Genomic DNA, 23,245 nt, shown 5'->3' on the forward strand with positions numbered 1-23,245 from the left:
TTTCTGAGTAGCTCGACACTTACTCTGCCACTGCGATCAGTTCAGTCAGTTTCGTTCCTGGTTTGACGTCACAAACACACCCAGCGTTCGCCCAGACACTCCCCCGTTTCTCCAGCCACTCCCGCGTTTTACTTTTTCCCAGAAACGGCAGCGTTTTTTCACACACACCCATAAAACGGTCAGTTTCCGCCCAGAAACACCCACTTCCTGTCAATCACACTCCGATCACCAGAACGAAGAAAAAACCTTGTAATGCCGTGAGTAAAATACCAAACTTCTTAGCAATTTACTTGACGCAGCCGCAGTGCGACCTCACCGCTGACCGCAAAGTTCCCACCATTGAAACTAATGGAGGGAGCTGTGCGATGCGCTGTCTGCCAGCTCAGACGCGCAAAGCCAATCAGGAGAGTTCCACGAAGTGGCGCTTCTTGATTGGCTGAAGGGACCTTCTGTGACAGGAGTCACGGGGGGTCTCTGCATTCGGGGAAAGGGGTCCCATGTGTAAACATGGGACCCCTTTCAGTCCGTCTGGTTCGGGTTAATGCGTTTTTTTGTTTTGCCAAGTACGTGGATTACAATAAAAGAACTGGACACTGGATCAGGTGAGTATAATTTTATTTTCAGGTACCCCGGACGTCGACATTGGAGTCGTGGCCAGAGTCGGCGTGTCAACATAGGTAAGTATGTGTGTCGGCATGTATGTAATAAAGTTGTATTTTCACGGTGTCTGTGTCCTGTTTTGATTTGGGTATTTTTTTGCAGTAGAACTACAGGTACCAGCGGGCCCGTTTCCCCCCCGCATGCTGGTACTTGTGGTTCTCCAAGTACCGGCTTGCGGGGGAGGCTTGCTGGGACTTGTAGTTCTTCAGAAAAAAACAATATTCTTTCATTTTTAAACATGGCTATCAGCCCCCCCATCCGCAGCCCTTGGATAGGGGGGACAGCCTCGGGCTTCACCCCTGGCCCTTGGGTGGCTGGGGGGGACCCCTTGATTGAAGGGGTCCCCACTCCTCCAGGGTACCCCGGCCAGGGGTGACTAGTTGGGTATTTAATGCCACGGGCGCAGGGCGCTGTACAAAAGTGACCCCCGGCTGTGGCATTATCTGTCCAGCTAGTGGAGCCCGGTGCTGGTACAAAAAATACGGGGGACCCCTACGTCTTTTGTCCCCCGTAATTTTTGCACCAGGACTAGGCGCAGAGCCCGGTGCTGGTTGTTAAAATACGGGGGATCCCCTGTCATTTTTCCCCCCGTATTTTGGCAAGCAGGACCGGCTCAATGAGCCCGAGGCTGGTTATGCTTAGGAGGGGGGACCCCACGCAATTTTTTTTCGGGTTTTTTACCGGTTTTTAAACATTTTTAAAAATCTAATCAAAATCCGTCAAATCGGACGTTTTTCGACAGCGGGACTGTCGAATTAGTTTTTTATTGAATATGTCGAATTCCGGCACCCACTTGCCGGAATTCGACGGTCGAATTGTGTCGAATTTAAAAACGGGCGAAAAAGTGCCGCAATTCGGCCGGAATTGCATATACCCCAATGGCTTAAAAAGCTGCTGAGGTGCAGAGCAAAGTTATCTGCATTAAGCCGCTATTATAGAAATGGCTGTGGGTAATTACAGAGTCCAAGTGGGTAGTAGATGGCATAAAGCTGATTGAAAGGAAGCCGCTGATCCCCATGATAGACAGCCCGCAGTGACTTCCGTATGGAGTCTCCACACAATGAGAGTACCTTTTACCGCTGCAGCCGTGATGATTGACAGTGCAGGTGATAGAACGGCTGCCAATGCTAGCAGCGTGTGGACCGCGTTCACAATGCAGGTATTGCAGCCGCTGGATGAGGCGGTAGATGTTTAAACCCACAGGTGGATGTAAAGTATTGCGGTCGGGGGACAAGCTGGAAGGGGATTGGCGTCCCGTCTCCCGTGCAGTGCAGTGCTTGAGGCGCCTCGTGATGTCTGGACAGCGTAGCCGATGTCTGTATAGTCCACCTAAAACTTGCTTTCGGCAAAGTGGGCCTTAACGCCACGCCTGAAGCAGTGTATATGGATTTGAGCGTAGTCTTGATCTTGCGGTCTGCCGGTTCTTTCAAAGCGGTAGACCCAGGGACAGGTAAAACCACCTTTTTAGACAGTCTAGATACAGAAGCGTCTACTATAGGGGGGTTTTCTCACTTTTTCCTATCCTCCTCAGGAAAGGGAAAAGCAACCCCTTTTTTCTCCAGCCTTTCCCAGGATTTTTCAAATAATTGGTTTAATTCCTTAAACGCAGGAAAGGTCAGGGAGGCTTTCTTATTGTCTGTAAAGTAAGCCTCCTCGACCTGCTCAGGAGGTTTGTCAGTAATGTGTAACACATCCCTAATGGCCTCAATCATGAGCTGCACCCCCTTTGCAAGGGATGCCCCCCCCCCCCCCGCATATCCCCGTCACAGTCTCCCGTATCAGAGTCGGTATCCGTGTTGACTTGCATAATTTGGGCAAGAGCACGCTTCTTTGGGCATATACCAGGGGCGTTTGAGGAGGTAGTGGGAACAGAACCAGACAAAACCTCTACAGATCTTCTCAAAACATGTGTTTCAGTCTCAGTATGAGCAATCTGTCAAAGTCAGAAAAATGTCTCTATACACGCTGCCATATTTGCACCTCATGCTGGTCCGTGCTGCGCATGCGTGCGCTTTCCCGTGATAGCGCATACCCGCTGATGCGTGCACCCGCTCGCATCGGTATGCGTATTTACGGTAAAGAGTATGTAGTCGTAGCGTGCGACCCAATCGTTACATATTTTCACAATTAATGTAGTTTGTAGATCATGGTCCCTTTGATAGTTTCTGAAAGTTTAGTTAATATAGAATGTCCCTGAGCTGAGGAATCCCTCTTTGTATTGTAGGAAGGGTCTAACAGGAGTCATGCAGCAGTGTTTGGTACCCATCGGAAGAGTATTTAATTAGCAATATTCCGGTGTTGGTTTGGAGCGTATTAATCGCTCGTGCGAATAGTTATGGACATAAGAAGTTTATGTCCATTTCTATTATTTACTCATACTCAGGTATGCGGCGGGAAACCTAGTTTCCCACCCACCTGAGCTGTTTGAAATCGTCACAGCCCACCTGTATGAATCAACCTATGACCTTTTGTTATGATACAGGGCCGAATTCCGACGTCCAATGGACAATGGGATTGTAGGGACTATGAGATTGCATTGTGTGTGGGTCATAAATAGGCAGGCCGACCACATCCAGCTCTCACTCTTCAACGGTTCTCATTGCTGAAAATCGGGTGCTGGATGTCCAGGCGCATGCGATCGTTTACCCTTGTGCGTAAGTTTTCTCTCCGTAATCATTGTCTTACTGTGAGCCAATTTCTCTCTCTCTCTCCTTTCTCTTTTCTCTCACATCTCCCCTAGACTAGTATTGTATTGTATTAGATAGTATTGTATTTTGGTTAGGAAGTCTCTGTTATATTGTAGTGTATCATTTGTACTGTTATCCCCTTTTACAAGTATATTAGATATAATACAGTTAATAGGCTTTGGACCCTAAACCAGTATCTGTGTATTTTCTATAGTGTTAAGTGTTCACTTGAGCGTCGGTGACGCTCAAGCAGCTTTGTAGTTAGTCAGGTTACACAAGGTTGCACTTACACCCTGTACTCACATTAAGGTATTCTGTGCATTTCATTGGTATAAGGTTTAGACATAAAGGTATAGCATTGTGAGCGTCTGCGCCGCTGGTGACCTCCTCGTGGTCTCGAGCGTCCGCTACGCCATAGCGAATCATTACTCTAGTCATAACCAATAACGTGCTGTCCTGTGATCACTGGGCCGTGAGCGAACGTGACGCTTGAGCGTCTCGCCTACGGCTAAGCGATCGTTACGCAAATAGCGTACCCTTACGGAACTTCTTAAGTAAGCAGCGTACAGTGTTCTTAGACTTCATAAAGGGTTGTTTATACGACAAAGGAATTTAGCATTGTCAATTGGGGACTCGTCCGATCCTTCTCATATCTGCACTAGGTAGATCAGCAGACATTATCCCCCCAGCAAAGGGCGGGAGGTTGTCTCGTAGTGCTGACGGGATAAGCGTCTGCTTCGCTTAGATAAAGAGTGCTGAAGGAATCCGGGAACCGGAAGTAAGAACAAAACGCTTGTGTCTTTTAAAACTGTTTTATTTCTCTTCTGTCTTGCGTATACACGCACGCACACATATATATCTGCATTTCTTTTTCAAATTTCGTATATCACTATTCCTGTTTGCCAATTTTTATAGTTGATAGAAAGTGCTAAAAGAGATTTGCTGTTATTTCATAGTAGAGGTAATAGTTAAAATATAGACAAACACACAGCTTGTCAGTGTGGTGCGCGGTAGATGATAAAGGATCCTCTACATTGATAAAAGTAGAAATTGTGTTACGGTGGATCTTTGTTTGCGTACACGTGTCTCTAACAAAGACTAGCGTACGCAATCCAAAGGCAGACGCACGCAGCGTATATTACGCAAAGGAGCGTCTGTGTACGCCCACGTAACTCAAACCACAAGTTGATTTTCAACGCAAAGCGATAAGTAGCGCAACGCAGTAAATAATGCAAGGCGATAAATAGCACAAATTGATTTCAGCTTTCCAAAACTTAGTTTAAATACCTTACTTTACTGTAATACCTCTGGGGAGAGCTATCAGACTACGGGAAATGATTTTTCTGATCAGAAAACTATAAGAATGATATTGGGTTGAAAACGGTATGAGTGTATTGAATCCCGCTTTGTGGACTTTGTGATCTATGTGATAATCCCGCTTTGTGAACTTTGTGATCTATGTGGAACGTGATGAGCACGATCTGAGTGAAAACGTGCAACAGAGTGTGATAAAGTTTTCGTTGTATTACGCTCTGGCTGTTTTGGAGCACAGTAGGGAGACTCCAATGATCCTACCATTTATGGGCAACAAGTGTCTATAAGTGGTACGATTGGACCGCACGGTTGTATGTGTGACCAATAACGCAACGTGATATGAGGTCGTATATCCATGCGTAAATCTTGCCCTCATACGTGTTGTAGGGAGCACATGCAAGCGTGATTTGTGTAAAGAAAAAGGAAGGGAATTTTCTCAGGAAAATCTCTAGAGATAGGGCCTGCAACGGCTACACGTGTCTGCTAGAAGGCGGAACGGGGATACCCGGAGCAGAAGAAGTTCAGTGGAAGAGCTTTAAGGATTTCCAACGAAGTTCTGTGTTTGGTGCATTTTAGGAAGTTTTTCTGTGTTAAAAAGGTCCACAATGGCAGCCAAGTGCACAACACAGAGACGGTCGGAGGTCAGGATTCAGACTCCAGAGGCTTGCAGACCCCGAGGGTCTGCTCGGTTAGTAATGTGGGGGAAATATGGTCCCCACTCTGAGACCTTTTGTGATGAATGGACACGAATGACTGCGGGGGATAAGACACCATTTCCCGGGATAGGTAGTTTTTGACTCAGAGGTGTTGCGTAATTTAAGGCGAAGGATATGTCTCATCAAATCAGCAAAGAGACGAATCAAGCATTATGATTGTTTACAGATATGGCAACAGGAGGGTGAAATGCAAAGAAATGTCACTTACTTACCTAACTTTCATCTTGAGAGGGGAGAGATGGCAATGGAGGGGATTGTGGTTGCGGAGAAAAGCACAAGGGTGAACAATAAAAATGCTCTTAGCAACTGTAGTATAGATAATAAGAATAAATGTGATAAATGTAACAATGCTAATTGTAATGCTGTTGAATGTACAACTATTAACCCATGCAAGTCGCACCCCATGTTAAACTTTCCTCAGGAACACCAACAAGAAAGTGAACCCAGAACGATGTCGGCACCTCCTCCAGAAGCCATCACACAAGACATCCAGGTGGACGCGACCCAATCGGTAAAAACTGTAATCAAACCCCCTAATGGAGGGACAGGTGAGGTCGTGTCCACAGGTATGTATGGTATTATACATCACGCACAAACAAATGTACCTTATATCATAGAATCAATTCAGAATGACATTACTGGACTTAATCCTGTTAGGGTAATTGCAGTACCAAATGGGGAAACTGACTCTTCAGGAATCACTCCTGTCAGGAACACCGCCATGTACTGCCCTTTTTCCCGAACAGAATTAAGAGCAATTCTGTCTGAATTTCCTGATCCCAGGAAAGACTTAGTTGCTTGTCAAAGATACATTAGAGTGCTAGGACATACTGCAGAGCCAAGTAACAAAGATTGGAGGACAGTTTTGAGGGCATGTTTACCCCCCGATGTTGATTCATTGAAATTTATCGCTGATTGTAAGCTAGATGAGGAAGTGCCACTAACAAACAAGTATAACCAAGATAATGTAAAAAGAATCAATCTACAGTTGAAAGAATATTTTCCTACAGTAGCAAAGTGGAATAAAATCTATACAATAAGACAAAAAGAAGGTGAATCCGCAGAAGAGTATTTTCACCGGGCTCTGCAGGATATGGCTAGGTACACTGGTATAGATGACATTGAAACTAATGTACACCACAGAGAGGTAGCTGTGTCCGTATTAGCGAGCAACTTGAAAGACACACTAAAAATTAGGGTACAAACCTCAATACCTCATTGGAGAGGTATCTCGGTTGCAGCATTAAGAGAGTCCGCTATCGAGCATGACCGAAATATCAAAAGAACCAGGGAAGCGCAGGGAGAGCGGTTGATGACACTAAACATCCAAGCACTAGAGAATGCATCAAGTCGACCGGAACCCCAGGCCCCTAGCACATGGAGAAAGCCAAGGATTTGTTACAATTGTAGAAGAGAAGGGCATTATGCCAACAACTGTAACAACCCACATAAAGTTAGACCCCCTAGACCAAGAAATGAGCAAAATTATAACACACACAATTATAATTAGGGATCACATAGGCAGGAAAGGTGATCATTGGGACTGATGGTAAGCCTGAGGTAACGGTTAATAAATTGGGAGGTCATTCACTGAAGACACAGGAATGACCAGGTGAAACGTTGTAAATGTATTTGTGAAGAAAAATGTTTTTTCTCTCTCTCTCTATCCCCATCTCTGACGATTATTGGTAAGAATTCACACATTGCATATCCACTTGGTCCTTGCAGAAGTCTACCAAACCCCAGCATGACCTATCCGCCACAATGTATTTCTGGCCAGATACAGACAGTGGAATATGGAGGTGCTGGTGGGGAGGGGCTGCTCAAGGAAACCATTAGACACGTAGATATGACAGCCTAATAAGTCTGACAATGTTTTTCTAATGCTAACAATGTTTTCTTAATGTTGACAATGTTTAAAAATGTTTTGTTTCTCTTTTCTCATTGGTGGTTATTGTCGAGTTATGTAATGTATATATGCACATGAATTGTTCTCTATCTCTTTTGTTTTTTTGTTGTCTCTCTCTTCCCACTCATGTTTCCATGGTTTAAAGATGGTATGTCACCCCTCAGTTGGACCAATGGTAATGCCAGATTTTTGCTCCTTACAGAAAGATCGCTGGTTAGGAAGGAATATTGCATCACCAGAATGTTCGTTTGGAAGACTGAGAGACAGCACCTTTGAGAGGACAGCAGAACAAGAAGAACAACAAGACGAGAGAACTTATTATCGTAACAAGTTCTCTCCCCCCCCTCAAACTGTTTTCTTATGCCCCCTTTACAAATTTCTTCTTTTCTCCTCCTGTAAGATGGACTTGCCCCAAGAGACTGTGATATGGATTTTCCCGTTAACCATGATGTTGACCAGAGCAGTCTGTTTCGGTGAGAGTACCAGTGAGGTCGAGAAAGGATCCAGAAAGGTCCTGATGACTGAGACGGAGGTGTAAATTTCCAATAGCAACCCAATCACCAAGCAAAGGCGAGTACCGGGCACGATCTAACAACCATGTTATCTGTAAACATTTTCTTTGAAGGATTGTTAGTTCAAAAAGAAAACTGTATCTGTAGGCTCGGTAACAATAATGCCAATGCAGTTTTAATAATCATATGGACCGGCATCCATTGAGTGACTATCACTCCTTAGTGGGTAACGTGTTAAACCAAACAGATTGTTGGGTATGCTCTCAAGTACCTCAGGGTCATAGCAAATCAGGGCTAGTACCATTTCCTTTAACGTTAGGGGAGGTACTTGAGCTAAGTGGTGGGAGACCGGTGGACCGGAGGTTTAACATCTCCAGCCCTCCTAGTTTGAAGCTCCACCAATACCATGTGGATAGATCCCTCTTATGTTTTAATATCTCCAATCCCCGTAAGCCGGGAAATTGGGAAGTGTCATGGAGCAACCTTACCATGACCTTTTCACACAGAGCAGATAGAATGCCTACAGATACAGAGCTTGTACGCCACATAGCCAGTAGAGGAAAATCTTTCCGGTATCGATATACCTTAGGAAATAGGATTACTAGAGTTGGAGAAGTATCACCAGGATACTGTGCACATATCGTACAAACTGATACGTGCATTAAGCAGATGGAAGAATTAGGGTCAGGAGATTTCACCTGGAAGGTTTGTAACATGGTAATGTCCTTCTCCGTCCCATATGTTCTCCCCGATGATGCATATTTCATATGCGGGAGAAAGGCGTACAAGTGGCTTGCCCCAAACTCTGAAGGATTGTGTTATATTGGAAAAGTATTGCCTGAAGTGATGACTGTTACACATGACAAAATGAAGGACATACACCGTGGTGCCCAAGCTCCTTATACTCACACTCATTACGAGCACCGAGTTAAAAGACAACTGTCAGAAAGGTTAGAGCATCCGGCCTCTGATCTTATCCATGAATCCACCGGGATTCAGGTTCTGGTAGCGTTAGATTTCACTCGCACCGCTTGAGGAGTGATGAACTATAAATACATTTCCGCACTCGCCAATTTGTTAGATAATATCACTGAAATGTATGATGACACGTTTAGATACACTGGAAGAGAACTTCAAGCTTACAAAACAGAACTAGTTCAGCATAGGATGGTTCTCCGGTTTGGGAGACTGGGCTCAAGGAGTCATAATGGATGTTGGAAAGTTTCTACTATGTATCTTGGGTGTCGTTATATCGATTGGATTGATATTTAGATGCGGGCAGGCTTTAATGAGGTGCAAACAAAGTACAAAAGTGATGAGCTTGAGGAGCGAGGAAATTGTAATTAACCTGGATTTGATTTATGACCCAATGATAGAAACCAGAATGTGATGAAAATGCGATTATACGGTCCGTTTCTTTCACCTGTTTTTCTGCTTTTCTCCAAGATACAAAGACCCCCTTGGACGAGGAAGTTGACGAGACGCTATACAGACAACAGACAAGCACCAAAGATGAAGTTTTGACAACCTATGATATGGACACTTGATGAACTTTGCCATGGATCCCCAGTTTCCCTAGTATTTTTAAACTCACGCTAGCCCAACATTTTTTGTAAATCCGATGGCTCTGACAAAGCTATTTGCTCATGCCCAAGGAGCAATACAGCGCAAAGAAGACGACTCTCAACAGATACCGAACACAACTTCAACGACAGATGTACATTTCCCTGACATAGAATACCATTGCATTTTCCATAAGTGTTCTTTATCTTCATCTCTACAACCCTCAGGTAAATGACACACATAGACGATAGGGAATACAGGCACAGATATCAGCAACCACATACCTCCCCCATTCATGTATCATCAACTAAAATGTGCATCCCCATTTTGTTACAACTGAAAGCCGAAATGAGCTCGGTAGAGTTTGACAGCCCATCCACAGGCCCTTAGTACGGGATAAGAAGGAATTCAAATGTATACTTCGCAATACCTCGAAGCTTGATTTACCACACGTACGGCACGATGATACATGACCCTCCAAACATGGACTCATACACACATGCTTCTGCTTTCTCACTAGGTCATACCCTCTTCACACCTACTCCTCTCTCCTTCCTTACCCCACCATGGAAATCAATTAACCCCTGACTTACATTTTTCTCCTTTTTTTAAATGTTTTAGAAGGTGGCAGTTATTATTGACTGCCAAAGGGTGGACTGTCAAAGTCAGAAAAATGTCTCTATACACGCTGCCATATTTGCACCTCATGCTGGTCCGTGCTGCGCATGCGTGCGCTTTCCCGTGATAGCGCATACCCGCTGATGCGTGCACCCGCTCGCAACGGTATGCGTATTTACGGTAAAGAGTATGTAGTCGTAGCGTGCGACCCAATCGTTACATATTTTCACAATTAATGTAGTTTGTAGATCATGGTCCCTTTGATAGTTTCTGAAAGTTTAGTTAATATAGAATGTCCCTGAGCTGAGGAATCCCTCTTTGTATTGTAGGAAGGGTCTAACAGGAGTCATGCAGCAGTGTTTGGTACCCATCGGAAGAGTATTTAATTAGCAATATTCCGGTGTTGGTTTGGAGCGTATTAATCGCTCGTGCAAATAGTTATGGACATAAGAAGTTTATGTCCATTTCTATTATTTACTCATACTCAGGTATGCGGCGGGAAACCTAGTTTCCCACCCACCTGAGCTGTTTGAAATCGTCACAGCCCACCTGTATGAATCAACCTATGACCTTTTGTTATGATACAGGGCCGAATTCCGACGTCCAATGGACAATGGGATTGTAGGGACTATGAGATTGCATTGTGTGTGGGTCATAAATAGGCAGGCCGACCACATCCAGCTCTCACTCTTCAACGGTTCTCATTGCTGAAAATCGGGTGCTGGATGTCCAGGCGCATGCGATCGTTTACCCTTGTGCGTAAGTTTTCTCTCCGTAATCATTGTCTTACTGTGAGCCAATTTCTCTCTCTCTCTCTCTCCTTTCTCTTTTCTCTCACATCTCCCCTAGACTAGTATTGTATTGTATTAGATAGTATTGTATTTTGGTTAGGAAGTCTCTGTTATATTGTAGTGTATCATTTGTACTGTTATCCCCTTTTACAAGTATATTAGATATAATACAGTTAATAGGCTTTGGACCCTAAACCAGTATCTGTGTATTTTCTATAGTGTTAAGTGTTCACTTGAGCGTCGGTGATGCTCAAGCAGCTTTGTAGTTAGTCAGGTTACACAAGGTTGCACTTACACCCTGTACTCACATTAAGGTATTCTGTGCATTTCATTGGTATAAGGTTTAGACATAAAGGTATAGCGTTGTGAGCGTCTGCGCCGCTGGTGACCTCCTCGTGGTCTCGAGCGTCCGCTACGCCATAGCGAATCATTACTCTAGTCATAACCAATAACGTGCTGTCCTGTGATCACTGGGCCGTGAGCGAACGTGACGCTTGAGCGTCTCGCCTACGGCTAAGCGATCGTTACGCAAATAGCGTACCCTTACGGAACTTCTTAAGTAAGCAGCGTACAGTGTTCTTAGACTTCATAAAGGGTTGTTTATACGACAAAGGAATTTAGCATTGTCAAATCCTAGATGAAATCTGGGATATCATTCCCTTAATTAAAGCCACCCACAACGGTTTGGATTCAGAAGGCTGATACATGATATTACATTCCTGAGTACATGGAATGGATTCCTCTGGGGAAGATACATACTCTGCAGCACAAAACACAAAGTCCCTGGACATGGTAATGTGAGAAATATGTACACACACACACACACACACACACAAACAAACACACACACACAGAAAAATGTCACACACAGTTTCCCCCAAGTACTTTCAGAGAGACACAGAGTTAATGGAGCTAGCACCCACACAGCGCCCCAGTAGGCAGTTATATAATAAAAGCCTGGCGCTGACTGTGCAACCTTAATAGACTACATAGTGTAAAATTGTGAATAACACTCTCCCCCCCCCCCCCCCCTTCTATGACCCCTGATACCGCACAGGATAGCTGGAGTTATGTGGAGGGTCAGCGCTCCCTGTCAGCGTCTGTGTGTGATCTGCAGGGAGAAAATGGCGCTGGTGAGCTGCTGGATCCGCACTGAGAAGCTCCGCCCCCTGTCATAGCGCATCTTCCCGCACTTTAAGATTATACTGGCCTGAGGTAAAACACATTGCTAACAGTAGAATACCTTCCCTGATAGCCCAGATGACCAGTTTTAAGGGTATCGCACTGGCCCAGGGCGCCCTCACAGCAGTGCCTCTGAGCACTCCGGACTACCCTGATGCCGCCATTCACACCGGTTCCCCGCTTGTCGGGTCGCTGGCAACCTACTCATTACCGACGTCTTCTGGCTCTGTTAGGGGGTGGCGGCATGCTATGGGAGTGAGCGGTCGCCTCGGGGGCTTGCAATCGTCACCCTCAGGAGCTCAGTGTCCTGTCAGCGGAGATAGTGGCCATTAACCTCAGAGGGTTGGACACTACTCCCCCCCCCCCCCCCCCCTAAGTCCCACGAAGCGGGGAGGCTGTTGCCAGCAGCCTCTCTGTGCCTAACTCTTTTAAAAAAACAATAAAACTAAAAGAACTCCTAGGAGCTCCACCAGGCACATTTTCTAAACTGAGTCTGGTAGGAGGTGCATAGAGGGAGGAGCCACCCACACTATTAAACTCTTAAAGTGCTCATGGCTCCCAAGGGACCCGTCTATACCCCATGGTACTAATGTGGACCCCAGCATCCTCTAGGACGTAAGAGAAATAACCCACAAATCTTCATTGGATAATTTATAACAAATGCTATAGGCAGACTTGGTAGTTTATTAAAGCTGAAGTATCACATTGGAAAAATGGCTATTTCCTGTAATTGAACTTCACTGTGTTTTCCATGTGGCAATAGGAACTGCTAATAGTGTTATATACTGTACAATATTTAACATATACTTGTCACCCACAAAGAGTAAAAGCACCCACTCTGTGAGTGTTCAGACTCGACAGTTCACTAGGAACCATTGATATCAGTGATTCAGTTCATGACCAGTATCCAGGATGTACTGGTTCCTAGCGACTATTGTTAGCCAACAGTCTCATGGCCATCGTTCACCACACAAAATGGCTGCCCCCACTGTGCTGAGTTACACACCACATATTAATGTTATTGGTGAACTGTGGTCTAACATTGCTCCTTATAGGATGTTTCTTGTTTATTAAAGCAGGGAGAAGTCACCAGCTGTCTCTAGACTAAGGCAAAAGGGCTCTGGAGTATCAGGTGAAACACGCAAGGCGGCAACAAGCAACTCCAAGAATTCATAGACTACAAAGAACAGAACATTGTTTCTTTAGATTGTCCATAGTTCTATTGCATTTACATATTTCTCAGCTGTTCAGTTTTCATTGTACGTTTGTTCACATTGATAAATAAATATACCATTTAAAAATGTGGTCACTTAGTTCTTCTGTTTAAAATTTTAGACAGTCTGGTATATACTGTAACTATTCTCCGGTTTTAAAGGCCCACAGCAAGGCTTTTTTGCATGTATTATTTGTTCAACAATTTCAAACATACCATTTCCATTAAACCTGCCAACACACACATTTGCCACTACAGGATGCTACCTGTAACTTTATCTTAGAAGACATAGACATGCTTAGTCTTCTGTCAAGTAATATTGTTTAGTTAGCTTAAGTTGGGCGTATACACAGGAAGCAGTTATCTTCCCGACGGGATCTCAGTGGTCGATATACTGATGCCAGGATCCAGAAGAAGAACACAATCCCGACATCTACATACTGAAGCCGCATGGGATACCGGTGTCACATTACCGACAGCCGGCATCCCGATCGTCCTGACAGCAGGACTCGCTGGCGTCCTGCATAGAAGGGGATGTTAAGGTTAGGCTTCAAGTGGGGAGGGTTAGGTTTAGGCAGCGGGGGAAGGGAGGGTTAGGCTTAGGCACCACCTGTGAGGGCTAGGTTTAGGCACCCGCAAGGTAGGGTTATGTAGGGGGCAGAGGAGGGTTGGGGTACTTTAGAGGGGGCTGTCGGGATTCTGAAGCTACTGTCGGGTTTCTGACCGCCGGCATCCTGTCCATGCGGGATATCATGCTGAACCCGTATACACATATGCAATTATCGTGCAGAACATTCAATATCGCCTGATTGGCCAAATAATTGCATAGGTACAGTATGCAGTGCATTAGCTGATAAATGACTTCAAATGCTCCTGCAACGGTCAAAATGGGAGTTGGCATCTTATGAACTGCTTAAAACTGACATGCCCGACCTCCCAATCCCATTGAAGAAAGTACACACTGAACTATACATAGCTCATTGTGCATGGGGTGCACACTGATCAGACAATCGCTCAGAGTCATGGAACATTTATGAGTCATTCCATGTCAAGTGGACCAATTTTGAAGATAGTCCCCACCTTATAATTTACATTGAGGTTGGCATATATATATATATATATAACAGGATAGTCCCGCACTCCTTTGATGTCACAGACTAGTCGCCCGGGTGCCCTCAGTACGATGGTCTGTATGCAAAGAAGGAAACAGCGGCACTCCGGTTTTAAATCAATAAATCGTGTTGTATTCAGGCATTTATAATCAAATGCATGTCTGACGTTTCGGGGCTCGTAGCCCCTTTTTCAAGGTGAGCAACTCACCTTGATAAAGGGGCTACGAGCCCCGAAACGTCGAACACGCATTTGATTACAAATGCCTGAATATAACACAATTTATTGATTTAAAAATGGAGTGCCGCTGTTTCCTTCTTTGTATATATATATATATATATATATATATATATATATATATACGCTGCTCCAAAAAATAAAGGGAACACTTAAACAACACAATGTAACTCCAAGTCAATCACACTTCTGTGAAACCAAACTGTCCACTTAGGAAGCAACACTGATTGACAATCAATTTCACATGCTGTTGTGCAAATGGAATAGACAACAGGTGGGAATTATAGGCAATTAGCAAGACACCCCCAATAAGGGAGTTGTTCTGCAGGTGGTGACCACAGACCACTTCTCAGCTCCTATGCTTTCTGGCTGATGTTTTGGTCACTTTTGAAAGCTGGTGGTGCTTTCACTCTAGTGGTAGCATGAGACGGAGTCTACAACCCACACAAGTGGCTCAGGTAGTGCAGCTCATTCAGGATGGCACATCAATGCGAGCAGTGGCAAGAAGGTTTGCTGTGTCTGTCAGCGTAGTGTCCAGAGCAAGGAGGCACTACCAGGAGACAGGCCAGTACATCAGGAGACGTGGAGGAGGCCGTAGGAGGGCAACAACCCAGCAGCAGGACCGCTACCTCCGCCTTTGTGCAAGGAGGAACAGGAGGAGCACTGCCAGAGCCCTGCAAAATTACCTCCAGCAAACCACAAATGTGCATGTGTCTACTCAAACGATCAGAAACAGACTCCATGAGGGTGGTATGAGGGCCCAACGTCCACAGGTGGGGGTTGTGCTTACAGCCCAACACCGTGCAGGACGTTTGGTATTTGCCAGAGAACACCAAGATTGGCAAATTCGCCACTGGCGCCCTGTGCTCTTCACAGATGAAAGCAGGTTCTCACTGAGCACATGTGACAGAGTCTGGAGACGCCAAGGAGAATGTTCTGCTGCCTGCAACATCCTCCAGCATGACCGGTTTGGCAGTGGGTCAGTAATGGTGTGGGGTGGCATTTCTTTGGGGGGCCGCACGGCCCTCCATGTGCTCACCAGAGGTAGCCTGACTGCCATTAAGTACCGAGATGAGATCCTCAGACCCCTTGTGAGACCATATGCTGGTGCGGTTGGCCTGGGTTCCTCCTAATGCAAGACAATTTTAGACCTCATGTGGCTGGAGTGTGTCAGCAGTTCCTGCAAGACGAAGGCATTAATACTATGGACTGGCCCGCCCGTTCCCCAGACCTGAATCCAATTGAGCACATCTGGGACATCATGTCTCGCTCCATCCACCAACAACCTGTCCAGGAGATGCTTTAGTCCAGGTCTGGGAGGAGATCCCTCAGAAGACCATCCACCACCTCATCAGAAGCATGCCCAGGCATTGTAGGGAGGTCATACAGGCACGTGGAGCCCACACACACTACTGAGCCTCATTTTGACTTGTTTTAAGGACATTACATCAAAGTTGGATCAGCCTGTAGTGTGTTTTTCCACTTTAATTTCGAGTGTGACTCCAAATCCAGACCTCCGTGGGTTAATAAATTTGATTTCCATTGATAATTTTTGTGTGATTTTGTTGTCAGCACATTCAACTATGTAAAGAACAAAATATTTAATAAGAATATTTCATTCATTCAGATCTAGGATGTGTTATTTTAGTGTTCCCTTTATTTTTTTGAGCAGTGTATATATACACACACACACAATGTATATATACTGTATATCAAACTAACTTTGAGAATGTTTTAGACTACAATAGACTATAGCTGGATGCACACTAGGCGATATGTACCCAGCCGATATGTAGGCTATGGCGGGCCAACATACCAAATCCTTGGTACACACCAGAATGATGTATGAAGGACGGAGCGACATATAATTTCGGCCTTCACTTACATAGAGCTAGGTTGCTAATGCTATTTCCCGGTTGGCCGTGCAGCAGGGCCAACTGGGCAACCGGGTGACAATGCTAGTGACCACAGGTACCCACATATTGGGCATACACACTGAGCGATATGCCTGCTATGTTGTTCCAAGTCGGCTGGAAATTCCATATCAGACCAATATGCTTCGGTATGTACCCGACTTATGGCCCTCTGAGTGAGGGTAGGTAGAAATGTCACTGACTAAATGGCACAAAAACAGCAATGTTTAAGCTCCTGCTGTGGCGGTTCTAAAGGAGTAAATGCTGTGTAAGCTGAGAAACCTGTACAACTTTTGCCACTGATTTAAACAAATTGATGGCCCAAAACTTTAACTTTTTTCACAGCATGAAGCCAAAGTAGGCAAGAAATCTGTCGAGTAAAATTTAGTTTTAGATTCAGCTGCTTATATCTCAAAAGGAAAACATTATTTTAGAAATACATAAATACAGCTAATGCCCTAGGTAAGATACCATCACACTGCTAAAATATCTGACTCCAAACTTTTAGTTCCTGAGATAACATTACCTAAAGTTAATCTCACAATTAATTTTTGCCTATTTTGGAAGTCAAATACCAAAAAAAGATCAGAATCAATTCTTTTTTTTTAAATCATCCTTTATTAAAAAGCCAATTTCCAACTAAAAAAATGTTTCTATATAGCTGAAGTGCCACTGAAGGGAGAAGACAAGCTTTAAAGTAAGGTAATTTTTGGCTTGCAGCAACAATATTATGAAAAGAACTCATTTTTCAATTACTGTTGTTTTAAAGCATAAAGATCCAGAACCCTGTGTGTACAGTAACATAGTAACATAGTATCTGAGGTTGAAAAATGACAATTGTCCATCGAGTTCAACCTATTTGTGGTCTCCTATGCATGATGATTTGACTAAAATTTCTGACTGATGCTGCTGTCAGCCGTTGCATTTTATCCCTATTTATAAATTTTATAGTAGTGATGTGCACCGGAAATTTTTCGGGTTTTGTGTTTTGGTTTTGGGTTCGGTTCCGCGGCCGTGTTTTGGGTTCGAACGCGTTTTGGCAAAACCTCACCGAATTTTTTTTGTCTGATTCGGGTGTGTTTTGGATTCGGGTGTTTTTTTCAAAAAACCCTAAAAAACAGCTTAAATCATAGAATTTGGGGGTCATTTTGATCCCATAGTATTATTAACCTCAATAACCATAATTTCCACTCATTTCCAGTCTATTCTGAACACCTCACAATATTATTTTTAGTCCTAAAATTTGCACCGAGGTCGCTGGATGGCTAAGCTAAGCGACACAAGTGGCCGACACAAACACCTGGCCCATCTAGGAGTGGCACTGCAGTGTCAGGCAGGATGGCCCTTCAAAAAAATACTCCCCAAACAGCACATGACGCAAAGAAAAAAAGAGGCGCACGTGCAGGGGGCGTGCAAATGGTGGAAGGCGCAAGCTCTTCCCGTCCAGTGTTGGGAAGGTCAGGCATCGCAACCGACACAATTGGACTCTCCTTGGGGATTTGTGATTTCGAAGAACACACAGTTCTTTGCTGTGCTTTTGCCAGCTTAAGTCTTTTCTTTTTTCTAGCGAGAGGATGAGTGCTTCCATCCTCATGTGAAGCTGAACCACTAGCCATGAACATAGGCCAGGGCCTCAGCCGTTCCTTGCCACTCCGTGTCGTAAATGGCATATTGGCAAGTTTACGCTTCTCCTCAGACGCTTTTAATTTTGATTTTTGGGTCATTTTACTGATCTTTTGTGTTTTGGATTTTACATGCTCTGTACTATGACATTGGGCATCGGCCTTGGCAGAGACGTTGATGGCATTTCATCGTCTCGGCCATGACTAGTGGCAGCAGCTTCAGCACGAGGTGGAAGTGGATCTTGATCTTTCCCTATTTTTTTAACCTCCACATTTTTGTTCTCCATATTTTAATGCGCACAACTAAAAGCCACCACAGGTATACAATGTAGATGGATGGATACTATAGTATTATATTACTTATGGACGACGAGTGCACTGACGACACAGAGGTAGGTACAGCCGTGGCCTACCGTACTGCTATATATATATATATATATATAAAATATACTGTATAATAATAATAACGGACCTGGTGGACACTGTCAGCAGACTGCTAAACTAGTATGAAGAAAAAAAAAGCCACCACAGGTGTACAATGTAGATGGATGGATAGTATAGTATTATATTACTTATGGACGACGAGTGCACTGACGACACAGAGGTAGGTACAGCCGTGGCCTACCGTACTGCTATATATATATATATAATAAATAATATACTGTATAATAATAACGGACCTGGTGGACACTGTCAGCAGACTGCTAAACTAGTATGAAGAAAAAAAAAGCCACCACAGGTATACAATGTAGATGGATGGATACTATAGTATTATATTACTTATGGACGACGAGTGCACTGACGACACAGAGGTAGGTACAGCCGTGGCCTACCGTACTGCTTATATATATAACTAGGTGCTTCATCGCGCCCTACGGGCGCTCTTCACACCGTCGCAAGGGGCTACGCCCCCTTAACCCTTGCATGCCTTTCTGGGGTTTAATATTTGTATTATATGGAGTATTACCTGCATTCCTTTGTTAGTTGTTAAATATTGCACAATGAAAGGGCGTGCGATGGTGAAGGAGGCGCAGCCCCTTGCGACGGCGTGAACAGCACCTGCAGGGCACGATGTACAGAATGTAGCGGGTGCGGGGGGGACTGCGGATGGTGTCTGTAGATGCTGCGGGTGGAGGGAGGCAGAAGTGGGGGTGGGGCCCGGATGGGGAAGGTTCGGGAGGTGCTGCGCGTGGGGGAGGGGCAGAGGAGTGGGGGATGCAGATGGGGGAGGGGTCCGGAGGCACTGAAGGTGGGGGAGGGGCAGGGGTGCCACGGGTGGGAGAGGGGCAGGTGTGGGGATGTTGTGGACGGATGAAGGGTTCCGGAGGTGCTGTTGGATGGGAAGGGACGGGAGTGCCGGGGGTGGGGTAGGGGACCGCAGGCACCATGGGTAGGGTAAGGGCAGGTACGGGTGTTGCGGCGGATGGGAAAGGAGGTCCGGAGGTGCTGCAGGTGGTGGAGGGGCAGGTGCGGGGGTGCCATTGGTGGGGAGGGGTGGGTGAGAGGGGGACCGCTGATGGAGGAGGGTGTCTGCAGATGCTGCGGGTGGAGGGGGGCAGGTGTGGTGGGAGACATATAAGGGCGGTGAATGGTGGAAGGGGCCTGGTGGTGCTGTGGGTGGTGAAGGGGTGGAGGAGTGGGAGCCACGGGTGGTGTAGGGGGTTTGGAGGCACAGCATGTGGGGGAGGGGTGGAGTGCCGCATGTGGTGGAGGGGAAGGTGCGGAGGTGTGGTGCATTGGGGAGAGGTCTGGAGGCGCTGCGGGTACTGTACATGCCATAAAAGGTAGTTGGAGGGTATGCAGTAACAGAGCCAGGACAGGGGTGACAGGGTCAGTACAGGGTTGACGTGGCCAGGACAGGGGTGACAGGGTCAGAACAGGGGTGACGGTGTCAGGAAAGGGGTGACGGGGCCGGACAGGGGTGACGGGGCCAGGACAGAAATGATAGGGACAGGATAAGGGTGACAGGGCCAGGATAAGGGTGGCAGGGCAAGGCCAGGGGTGACAGGGACATGACAGAACACAGGGCACGGGAGAGATTGGTATTAGGGACAAAACAGTGGTGACAGACAGATGTGTCTTACCGGAGTCACTGCTGCTGGCTGCTGCTGTTCCACTCCAACCTGTTGGGATCTGCTGCTGCTGGAGACTTGGCATGGCTGACTCTCTCAGGCTGGAGTCCTGCTTCCTCTGCCCGTCCGCATCCCTCCCCCCCTCCTCAGTCACACACCGCAGACCTCGCGCAGCTGCCGGGCACTGTGGTAAGGTGAGACTGGAAATGACTGGTTAGCCCCCAGGAGATGCTGCGGCTGGAGGGAGGAGGGGGTCATAGCATGCACGTGGCGCGGACCTCACGGCTTCCGGGCACTGTGGTAAGGGGAGACTGGGAGTGACTGGTTAGCTCCCAGGAGACGCTGCGGCTGGAGGGAGGAGTGGGTCAGAGCCTGCAAGCAGCTCGGATTTCTGCAGCGCTACCCGCCAGCTAAAGTGTGTGAATGAGCTGGGCGCACTCCACTGCGGGTGGCAGCGCTGCAGCTAGCGGTGGGGTTGCCGGGGCTGGAGATAACAGAGGCAGTATGGAACCTGCACAGCGGCAGGTGCCCCACTAAACTGCAGCTAAGAAGCGTGGAGTGTGCCAGAAAGTGACGCTCCTCCGCATCAGAGAGACCCTGCTGAGTATGCCGATGTGGGGGGTCAAGCACACAGTGAGCCGGTGCCCGTCTGTCTGTATGACATACCCCTCACACACCCCCATACCTCCCAAATGTCCCGATTTTCGCGGGACAGTCCCATTTTTTGGGGTCTGTCCCGCTGTCCCACCCGCGGGTCGCAGTGTCCGGCGGTGGGGGGGGGGCAGTTGGAAAGCTCCTGTACTCGCTGTTCTGCTTAGCAGAGCAGCGGTGAATAGTGGAGACAGAGGGAGAGGGGGCATCAGGGGGTACGGATTAATGGGGGGGTTCCAGCAGCAGAGCCGGATTAAGGTGGCGGGGGGGCAGGGGATACGTACCGTTGGCCCCACAGTTTTAGGGGACCCCCCGGCTGGAGTAGCTCTGTCCCAGCTCAGAAGCTCCCCCCCCGTCCTGCCAGCAACAGCGGCAGCATTGTGCTACAGTCAGCACACGCTGCTGCATATTGGCAGGTCTGTGGTGTTGCAGGGAGGCAGCAGTCTCTCTGCTTTCTTCTCCCTGTGCGGGTGTGTAGGGGGGAGCGACCACCTCCTCTGGATTTAGCCCTAGCTGAGGGGCCAAAATCCCATAAAAAAAATAAAACTCGAAATTTGCATAAAGGGGCGTGGCCGCGCGGGCCGCGATTAGGCCACGCCCCCAACCCACAGCAGGCACAGCAATGAGATAGGGCTCCCCTGTCACAAGTGCCCTGGGCCCCCCGGACTCATAATCAGCCCCTAAGAGCATGCCAGCAGCTCACAGAGCGCTGGGCATGCTCCCTCACTGACGAAAACGGGGACCCTCCCGTGAAGCCACGCCCCCATTTCGCCGAGTGTGTTTCCCTCCTTCTGCCTGGAGAAAGCTCCTGCAGAAAGCTGGGAGGTCTGCACCCCTGCCTGTGACATGCCCAATGCCCATGCTATCTGCTCCTAGTCTCCTGTAGATTTGGCCAAATCTCTATGACTCATTTGACTAACTCCGCCCAGTGTTGTAACTCCGCCCAGCGTTAGCAAATGAATCACAAGGTCACAGAATAGGGCTATTATATAGGAGATATACTGTATAATAATAATAACGGACCTGGTGGACACTGTCAGCAGACTGCTAAACTAGTATGAAGAAAAAAAAAGCCACCACAGGTATACAATGTAGATGGATGGATACTATAGTATAGTATTATATTACTTATGGACGACGAGTGCACTGACGACACAGAGGTAGGTACAGCCGTGGCCTACCGTACTGCTATATATATATATATATATATATATATATATAATATACTGTATAATAATAATAACGGACCTGGTGGACACTGTCAGCAGACTGCTAAACTAGTATGAAGAAAAAAAAAAGCCACCACAGGTATACAATGTAGATGGATGGATAGTATAGTATTATATTACTTATGGACGACGAGTGCACTGACGACACAGAGGTAGGTACAGCCGTGGCCTACCGTACTGCTATATATATATAATAAATAATATACTGTATAATAATAATAATAACGGACCTGGTGGACACTGTCAGCAGACTGCTAAACTAGTATGAAGAAAAAAAAAGCCACCACAGGAGTGTTTTTCAGGCAGACAAATGTATACTGGACTGGTGGTCACTGTCAGCAAAACTGTGCACTGTACTCCTGCTATAACTGCTCCCCAGTCCCCACAATTAGGCAGTGTGAGCAGTGCACTCAGCACAGATATATGCAGCAGTGCAGCACACTGAGTGAGCACAGATATGGTGGAGCGTTTTTTTTCAGGCAGGGAAACAACGGATTAAACTCACTGGTGGTATAATCAAAACCCTGCACTGTACTCCCTAACAGCTGCTCCCCGTCCCCAATCCTCCCCACAATTATAACTAAGTCACTCAGTCTTTACTCTTTTCTACTATAACGGAGAGGACGCCAGCCACGTCCTCTCCCTATTAATCTCAATGCACGTGTGAAAATGGCGGCGACGCGCGGCTCCTTATATAGAATCCGAATCTCGCGAGAATCCGAATCTCGCGAGAATCCGAATCTCGCGAGAATCCGACAGCGGGATGATGACGTTCGGGCGCGCTCGGGTTAACCGAGCAAGGCGGGAGGATCCGAGTCGCTCGGACACGTGAACAAAAAATGTGAAGTTCGGGCAGGTTCGGATCCCGAGGATCCGAACCCGCTCATCACTAATTTATAGTAACTATAATGCATGACTATGCACCATACCTCTGGATATCCTTATCCATTAGGAATTTATCTAACCCATTCTTAAAGTTGTTGACTGATTCCGCCATTACAACTCCCTCGGGCAGGGAATTCCAAACACGTATCGTCCTTACCGTGAAAAAGCCTTTACGACGTATTGTGCGGAATCTCCTCTCCTCTAACCTGAGCGAGTGTCCACGAGTCCTCTGTGTTGATCTAACCAAAAACAGGTCCCGCGCAAGCTCTGTGTATTGTCCCCTTATATATTTGTAGATGTTGATCATATCCCCTTAGTCTCCGCTTTTCCAATGTAAACATGCCTAGTCTTTCAAGCCTTT

The 23,245-nt window shown here is 46.5% G+C and overlaps 1 protein-coding gene across 1 annotated transcript in view; it reads left to right on the top strand.

Moving 5' to 3' along the window:
* Positions 1–13,189, top strand: part of AGBL4 (AGBL carboxypeptidase 4) — a 669,979-nt gene extending 656,790 nt beyond the window's left edge. The window contains exon 8 of the mRNA XM_063941485.1: positions 13,029–13,189. Coding sequence (XP_063797555.1) covers positions 13,029–13,128 — 100 coding nt within the window. The 3' untranslated portion in view covers positions 13,129–13,189. The remainder of the gene's footprint in view (positions 1–13,028) is intronic.
* The last annotated feature ends 10,056 nt before the right edge of the window (positions 13,190–23,245 follow it).

This window comes from Pseudophryne corroboree, chromosome 9 (assembly GCF_028390025.1).
Source record: "Pseudophryne corroboree isolate aPseCor3 chromosome 9, aPseCor3.hap2, whole genome shotgun sequence".
NCBI lineage: Eukaryota > Metazoa > Chordata > Amphibia > Anura > Myobatrachidae > Pseudophryne > Pseudophryne corroboree.